This window comes from Mus pahari, chromosome 4 (genome assembly GCF_900095145.1).
Source record: "Mus pahari chromosome 4, PAHARI_EIJ_v1.1, whole genome shotgun sequence".
Classification (NCBI taxonomy): Eukaryota; Metazoa; Chordata; class Mammalia; order Rodentia; family Muridae; genus Mus; species Mus pahari.
In genome coordinates, this window is record NC_034593.1 from 86205415 (window position 1) to 86214659 (window position 9245).

The 9245-nt window shown below is 44.4% G+C and overlaps 1 protein-coding gene across 1 annotated transcript in view; it reads right to left on the minus strand.

Annotated features, from left to right (window-relative positions):
* Positions 1 to 451: 451 nt before the first annotated feature.
* Positions 452 to 9245, minus strand: part of Vps45 (vacuolar protein sorting 45 homolog) — a 60067-nt gene continuing 51273 nt past the window's right edge. Inside the window, exon 15 of the mRNA XM_021195537.1 lies at positions 452 to 766. Coding sequence (XP_021051196.1) covers positions 679 to 766 — 88 coding nt within the window. The 3' untranslated portion in view covers positions 452 to 678. The remainder of the gene's footprint in view (positions 767 to 9245) is intronic.

The window sequence follows — 9245 nt, forward strand, 5'->3', positions numbered from 1 at the left end:
CAGTCTCAGGCTGGTCTTGGTATGTGATATCTGTCTGTAGGGGGACAGTCTCAAGCTGGTCTCGGTAGGTGGTGTCTGTGGGGGGGCAGTCTCAGGCTGGTCTCAGTAGGTGGTGTCTGTCTGTAGGGGGGGCAGTCTCAGGCTGGTCTCGGTAGGTGGTGTCTGTCTATAGGGGAGTAGTCTCAGGCTGGTCTCCGTAGGTGGTGTCTGTAGGAGGTCAGTCTGAACCTGACCTGGGGGAAAGGCTTTGCCAACTTTGCAAAGGTCTGATAGCATGGTCCTTAACATGGCTGGTTCATGTCAGAACTTCACTTGTTCAGGATATCAAGAGAAGTCAGGACATAAGTGATGGTACCATGTGTACCACATGGCTTTCTGAATCCCTCTTACCTCTGACAACACATTTCTCATGGACCATCTCAACAAAGCCCATCAAACACTGAAGCCACTGTGCTGTCAAATACACAAAGAACATATTTATTTGATGCAGAATCACAAGTGGATTGGGGTGGGCTCATCATCAGCAGTCCCGGGGTCTGTTCCAGCAGTTCAGGAATCGGGGTTACCTGGAGTGAGTCAGAGCAAACACAAGGGCCAGCCCAAAGCCCCTGGTCAGCAGGGAACGGCCGAGGCAGGCAAGAGGAGGCTGTGACATTCTCGATGCTCTCCACTGCCATCTCATCTTCTGTTTGCTGACCTTGAGGTGGCCTGCGAGCTCTCCCTGCTGCGGCTGTGCAGCCCAGAAGCCAGGACTTCCTCTAGGAAACTGACAAAGAGATTCCAGGTTATTTGGCAGAAAAGCAAAAGCCTCACCAAAACAGAGCACCACCCTCGCGGCAGTGACCTGGGTAAGAAACACGAATAAAGCTGAAGAAGTTCTGGGCGATACTGTGTGCCGGCTAGACCATCCCGCCCAGGAGGACAACGCCTTTGTGCACATTACTGTGTTTTCCTTCTCTTGGCCTGGAGCTCACTGTGATGCAGGCTGGCATCACACAGCCTTTTCTCTAAGTGACAAGATCCTAAGTGAGGCTGCTATGCTAGGACATGTGCCACAGTGTTTGTGTAGAGGTCAGAGGTTCGACTCAGGTCATCGGGCTTGGCGGCAGGTGTCCCTACCCACTGAAACTGTGAAAAGAAACTATGGGACCCCAGATCTTTTAAAGGCAAGGTTTTATATATTACCTTAGGATAGTGGTTCTCAACTTTCCTAAGACTATGACCCTTTAATACAGTTCCTCATGTGGTAACCCTCAACTATAAAATTATTTTGTTGCTACTTTATAACTAATTTTGCCACTGTTATGACTCACAATGTACATATCTGGTATGTAGGTTATCTGATATGTGCACGCCCCCAGGTTGATAACCACTACCTTAGGAACATGATACATTAGTACAAATTACATATATTTTCCTAAAACACAGATCTTATCCTATTGGGTATTCTTTCCTCTTTAAAATCTTTCCAAAAAGCCTTCCTGTGTGTATGATGTGTGTCACAGCATGCTGGATAAATGAATTAGATAAAGTCACTGCTCACTGGTGATAGGGGCTTCTCGCTAACATTAGGGTTATTTTGACAGCATTTGTAAGCATGCACTGTGGTGAGGGAAGGGTGGAAAGTACCTCACCCTGCGTCATAGGAGCTTGGAGGATTTAAACTCTAAACTCCATTAGGGACAAAAAATGAAGGGAAGGAGGCCGTGGCATTGCCTTCTACTGAAACACAGGTGCCTCTGTGTGGCCTCCTTTCACCATCGGACTGGCAATGCTGGAGGGGCTGAATCAGGGTCAGGAGGACGCAGTACTGCCATCTGGGAAGGAAACAGGCCCAGCAGTGGTTTCCAGCAAGGAGGAAGCGGCTGGCCGCCCCATCGGAGCTCGTCAGGTGATCTCTGCTCATTCCCAACTCTAGTACGAAGGGAAAAGAACTCGCTAAAATTATACAGAACGTTCCTCCCATGAGATCAGTAAGACCACACATTCCTGACTGCAAAGAGAAAACACGGTATTTGCCAAACCTAATTTTGTTTCCCAGAGCTATTGTGACTTTTCAAATATCTATTTAGGGACTTTGATGACTCACTGCTCAGAGTGCTTAAAAATTATGGGCAATGAACATATTGGTAGCTGCACCCTAAATTTAGACTGTGTTTAAAAACAATGAGACAAAAAGAATGGCTTGTCTAGATTTCTAAAAAATCAATCTCACCTAAAAACAAACTAAAATATCTCTTGTGGAGCTAGGATCCAACCCAGTTCAGTTAAATTTAATTTAACAAATGTTTACTGTGCATGACTGGATTGCACTGAACGACATGTGTGCAGGACCACAGCTATGAGTCCTACCTTAAGAGAGAGCCAGATGCACAGCACATCTGGGCAAGGTATAGCACAGACACTAGGACTGGAGTCAACATGCTGGCTGCTCGGAGTGGGCTGCCGCCAGGGTGCTGCCTGGCTCTACAGATGGACGGACTGAGAGAGCCTCACTCTTAACTCAGAAAAGCAAACCCTGAAAACTCTTGAGTCTACACAGATAAGCAGGTGCTAGGCCAGAGAGGTGGCTCAGCGGTTAAGAGCACTTCCGGAAGTTCCCAGCACTCCCATGTTGCTCACAAACATTTGTAACTCCAGTTCCAGGGCATCTGACAGCCTCTGCAGGCACCAGGGATACACATGCACACACGCACACACGCACACACGCACACACGCACACATGCACACATGGAGGCAAACTCTCATAAAATAAAAAGAATTCTTTTTAAAATGCTTGTATCTTCTTTAGTTTTTAGTCTCTGGTGACAAACCAGAAACCAACACTCACAGCATTAATGTTGTGTTAATTATTAAGGTAATTGCTTTGAACAACTGTTCCCAAACAATACTTCAGCAAGTCGGCATATGTACATCCATATCTAAATCATCATCTTTGTCATTTTCACTATAGTCCACAGGCAGACATTACACGTGAGGCAGGATGATGGAAGGAGGGGAAGCTGGTTTGTGGGGACTGACTAGCTAATGTACGCATGCACTGTCTGGCTGGTGAGGTGGCTTTGTGGGAGAAGGTGCGTGACCCCAAGCCTGATGTGCTGAGTCTGAGCATTGGATGCCCGTGGTGGCAAGGGAGAACTAGTGCCCACAAGTTGTCATCTAATGTCCATTTGTGTTCATGGTATGCACACCCCTTCCATATATACACTAAGTATGTGCAATATAAAAACAGAATATGTAGTTTTTATGTCTTTATGTACCATGTAATTAGAACTAGCCTTAAGCCAAGTGTGGCACACACCAGATCCCAGTACGTGGGATTGTCTATTTTCCTGGAAGCCTTTGCACTTTCCTGCCTCCAAGTTCATATTATTTTATTAATTTAATTCTTTGCATATCTCCCAAATTATATGAAAATAAATACTCCAAAAGACATGTCACATTTATTTTGTATTCTTGCATGTTCCCAGGAATTATAATCATATTTTTTTTTTTTTTTTGGTTTTTCGAGACAGGGTTTCTCTGTGTAGCCTTGGCTGTCCTGGAACTCTGTAGACCAGGCTGGCCTCGAACTCAGAAATTCGCCTGCCTCTGCCTCCCAAGTGCTGGGATTAAAGGCGTGCGCCACCACACCCGGCTATAATCATATTCTAATTTGAGAGATACAGGTTTCTTTAATTCCCTGGGTGGAGCCTGGGATCATTGAAGAAAGGTGCATCCTCCCCCTCTTCTCTCCTGCCTCAAGTGCTAGCGTACAGTTGCCGTAAGCATCTCTTATGCTCACAAACAACAGAATCAAGTGCCAGTAACTACTCTTGCCTCAGATTTCTCTTTCTCCTTGAAAGAAACAATAGCAAAATAGGTAAAACAACAACAACAACAACAACAACAACAACAACAAACCTTTCCAGATTTCAATTGCCAGGTGGCCAAGAAATGGTTTGTCCACAGAAAGAAATGTGACACAGCACTGAGAACCGAGTGAGCAGGGTCACAAGCAATGATGCAGATAAATCACAGAGGTGATGCTCACAAGGAAACTGTAACACCATTTTTGTCGTGACTCAAACTGAGCAAAACTGAACATGTTATTTAGAAATCCATGACCAACGGAGAGAGATGCACAGTTCTGTGTTAAAGGGAAGATGAGAGCTGTAACCAGAGAGAAGCATGTGGGTGCTGGGCAGCACTGCATCCTTGAGTTAGGCCAACAGTTCGCATGATCACTGCAGCGTGCTTTCTATTGAATATGTTACATCTCCTTTTCTAAATATCTAGTGATAAGCCCCAAATCTGAGCGGTCTCTCTGTACAGTTCCTCGGCATCTTTAGCATGCTACGGTGTCGTGTGACTTTCCCAGACAGCATGCAGTCCTTTACCACTTTGTTGTCTGCACACTCTTTAAAATGCATCTATCCATGTCTCCTCAAACACACTTCCTGCAGGACACACTGTGAAACACTGAGTTAACTAGAAAACATTGTCTTAATAACCACCAATCATCCCAAGGGTCCTCATACCTTCCTATGAATGCTACATCCGTCTGTTACAAGCAAAGCAACTCCTTAATTCCTGTCTTTTACTGACACCCAACTTAGGAGAAAAAGAAAAACAAAGCAAAGGAAAACAAACAGGAGCTCTTGGCCCAGTTTCTTCTCTCAGTGAGAAGGAACAGGTCATATGCAAACATGGGGACTCTGGGAGAAGCCAGCATTGGGTGTGATTTGCTGGAGTGCAGCGGAAGGAAGGAGAAAGGCCCTCATGCCTGCGAGGGAGATGACTCCAGGGGAAAGAACTGCTTTTGTATCAGTCATGCAGGTCCAAGAGGGCATCAGTGACAGAAAGACAGACCCACAGATATGCTTCCTCACCCCTGTGGACACCCAACACCACAGCAGTTTGTCAGAGCAACCATAACTATAAGAATAGAATGAAAATCCTAGCACTCAGGAGGTGGAGGCAGGAAGACGAGTTCAAGGCCAGCCTTGTCCACACACTGAGTTTAGGGCCAGCCAAGGTTATATAAGACCCTGTCTTAAAACAACAACACCGCCCTCTCTGACTGGAAATTTAGCATATGGACAATGTTTGTACCCTCATATGCAGCCTATTCTTCACTTTGCTACTAGCCCATGCGTTTGAGCTTGAACACTAGCTCTGTACTTCCCAGATGTGATCCAAGCAAATGATTCAATGTCTCCTGGTTTTCATCTGGACGTTGAGATCACAATGACCTTACTTCCTGGATTAGGAAAGTTAAGGGAGATCCTGTCTGCAGAGAAGAGAGCTTCCTCATGTGTGGTTCCTGCTCAGTGGCTATCCTGCGTGGCTAGTGTGTAAGGACACATAGAGATAGAGTTGTGGCAGACGCTGCTTCTAAGGGTGAACAGTTACAAAGACTATCAGCCAGGCACTTTTTTAGCATGCATGGAGCCCTGGGTTCAATCTCCAGCACCGCATATAACAGGTATGGTAGGGCACACATGCAATCTGCATGCTCAGGAAGTGGAAACAGGAGGATCACTAAAGGCCATTCTTAAGTATACAGCAGCTTGGATGCCAGCTTGGGCTACGTGAGATCCTGCATCCAAAAGAAGTCTGGCTGTAGTGACAGTCTTTAATCCCAGCATGCAGGAGGCAGAGGTAGGTGGATGTCTGAGAATTCAAAGCTAGCCTGATCTACAGAGCTAGTGAAACCCTGTCCCCCCAAAAGTATTTCATTAGTCATCTCTATATGGTGTTTGTTGTCAAAGACAGCTCCAGAATAGGTGCATACTAAATATTGTTAGTGAAGAAAACACCGATGATTGGTTAATCGAACAACAGAATACAATTCCATGGATGAAAATGACATAGACATGTTTTTACTGAAAGCACACTGTCTTTTATCTAAAATTGCTTATGTGGAACCACACACCTTTAATCTCAGGTGAAGGCAGGAGAGCTGAAAGTTCGAGGCCAATCCAGGCTGCAAAGGAAGAGCCAGATTGGAAAACCAAAGGCCAGGGGAAGGTGTGCACACTCACTGGAGATTCTGCACTAGGCCAGGGGAAGGTGTGCACACTCACTGACAGACCAGAAGCTCTGCACTAGGACAGGGGCAGCAGCCCTAACGGGAGTTTGATATTTTATTTAGTACCTTATTTTGGTCTAGTTGTGTTTATTAAAAATGTTACTATTCATTTGTTTGTTTGTTTATGTGTGTGCACTGCTTGCAGAGGCAGAAGAGGGATCCTTGGGAACTGGAGTTCTAGATGGCTATGAGATGTCAGGTGGGTCTAGCAGCCGAACCTGGGTTCTTGCAAGAGCAGCAGTGCTCTCACTGCTGGGCTGTCTCTCCTGGCCCTAACTGTATCATTTTTTTTTTCTATAAGAATTCTATATTGTTCTTATGATGAAAAGTTGTCTTTAGTTTAAAGATGTTCTAGTGTACAAGAGTCAGGAGACATCCTTAGCCTGAGTCCTGGTTAAAGTCTACTTCATCCTCATAAGCGTCTACTTTTGTGTTAGGCATAAGCTCTCACAGGCACAGCACACGCTAACAGAACTTCACACAGTCAGTACTAAGGGGAAGCTGGTCAGTGGCAGGAAGAAAACAAACCTTTGCACAAAGAAAATCTCTACAAAGCCAACATGTTCCTGATGCTCTCAAAGGGATCCTGACCGACCCAAGTGCAGGAGACTGGTGTATGGGTTCCTTTCTCTTTGACATGCAAATTACGTCATAGTATCCTAATTTTTCTGTAAATAATTCAGGGATTGAACCTACTTGTGGTTAGAGGAGAAGGGCCAAGTGTCTAGTGTTACTTGTTAAGGTAAGAGCTATGATGCTCTTGCTGGCAACATTCAGCAGCCCTCCTGGCTTCAAGTCTTCCCAGTGTCTCCACTAATTAATCAGTTTAATTATTTTGACTTAAATTTTATTTGGGATGCCAAAAGCCCCCAAGTGAAATGATTCTGGTTCCTCATTTTATGTTATTTTCTCACTGGACAGAGGCTGCATGACTTGCCAACCTTACACGTACCATTTGAAAGCAAAGGATCTGAAAAGCACGGCAGGTAAATCTTCCCAAAATAGTATTTCAGTTGTGGGACACACACACACAGAAAGGGGGAAGGGAGGGAGGGACAGACAGACACACACTGGGCTCAGCTCTAGCTCTACCACTGGGTTAATGGTCTTTTCTTGCCCCAGCTTTTTCACCTGAGCAATTAGACCTCATTGGCTTGTTACAGAAATTAAGCAAAATTGAATGGGTCAGGCATGGTGGCACGCCTTTAATTCTAACCTCCGGAGGTAGAGGGGGTTCCAGGACAGCCTGGGCTATGTAGAGAGATCCTGTCTCAAAATTGAACAAAACCAAAATTGAAAATATTTACAAGTTTCAAGTGTGTGCTGCATAGGCAATTTAAAAGGTTTGGTAGTCATTTAAAAACTAAAATAAAGAGAAATTTAATTATAATAGTTCATTCATATACCCAAAGATTATCATTTTAGCACATAATTACCTTAAATTATTAGTGAGATATTTTACATTTTTGTGTGTGTTTTCTTTGAAATCCACAATGTCTTTTATTCTTGGAATGCACCTCAAAGCCAACTAGCCAGTCAAGAGCTCACTAGTTCCATGTGGCTGGAGACCGCTGTTTAGACAGCAGAGGTATAAGGTACTAAAGCAATGTGTAGTACGTAGTAGATGTACACTATAATTTAGTCCTTAGTATTAGACTCTTTTTTATAAAAAGTATTTACTTTTATTATTTGTAAAGTGACGCATGCATTTGTGTGCATCTGTGTGCCTGTGAGAGCCGGCGCCCATGGTGGCCAGGAGGGACGCTGGGCTCCCTGAGCTGGAGTTACAGGTCATCATAAGTCGTCTGATGTGGGTGCTGGGCACTGAACTTGGGTCCTCTGTAAGGGTAGTATTCATTCTTAATCACTGGGCGGTCTCTCCAGGCCTATAATGTCCTCCTAGGACCTGCTATAGAGTGTCTTTCTCAGTGTGCACCCCAGAGCCAGATGACATCAAGTGGGTATGGGATATGACATTCAGCACACGGGACTACACGTGAGGAAACAAATCTTGATGAGTATATCAAGAAAACGTATCAGTCCGGTGCTGCAGAGCCTTGCCTTTCCATATTTTAATTTTGTCGAGTGTGGTGCTGGAGGTTGACCTTGTAGACCCCAGGCGGATGCTCCATCCTAGGATATATCTCCCTAGCCGTACTCTTTAACTTTAAAATGGAGATATAATTCATAGATGATAACTCAGATTTTAAGGGTATCACTTGATGAGTCTGACTGAGTGCAGTTGGATAGCTACTTTATCAGTCCACACAGGACACTCCATGATCTGCACAGGGGCTTCATAAACCAAGAGACAAAACTCAACATGAGCTACCAAGCTGATCGCACACTTTTTAGTACAGGATGCTAAGCTGCTTTCCAGAAATGTCAAGCAAATTAATATTTCCACTCCAGTCATACTTGAAACTGCCTCACCATACAGTTAAAAATAGTCAATCCTAGGGGTATGAATTTATTAATATATATGATATTTAGTTTAGCGTTATGTATTTTAAAATGTAAACAGTCTAAATGCCTGATTACAATGATTAAAGACATATCCTTTATATTTTCATTAAATTAAAATTATTGTGAAGAATATCTGATATCATAGGAAAATGTTTTCAATATAACAAAAGTAACAAAACCAAGTATGGCCTGGAAGTGGTAGCTCATACTTACAATCTGGGAGGCTGAGGCAGGAGGAAAGCTGTGAGCTCATGGCCAGCCTGGACTATGGAGCCATGCTGTGCATTGCTGCAGACTCTTTACTTTCCCAAAGTAAACCTGCAGTGGAATGGTCTACACAATACTATTCTTATCCTAATTGTGTCAAACACAAAACAAAAACAAACCCCAAAAGCCTTTATGTGGGCTGGTGAGATGGCTCAGTGGGCGTAGGGATGATGAGAGTTCAGTTTAGGGAACTCACACGGCAGAACGAGACTTAAAGCAACTCCTGTGAGTTGGCCTCCACACCCCACAGCATGTCCCCCAGTCCCCCATACCCCATGGAATATCCCCCAGTTCCCCCAAACCCTATGGCATGTCCCCCAATACATGTTTTTGTTTGTTTATTTCTTTCATTTTAACCTTTGGGCAAAGAAACTATGTAAAGGAAGAAAGAGCACAGCATCTGTGACCTCACTATCCATCCTTTATCTGTGACCTCACT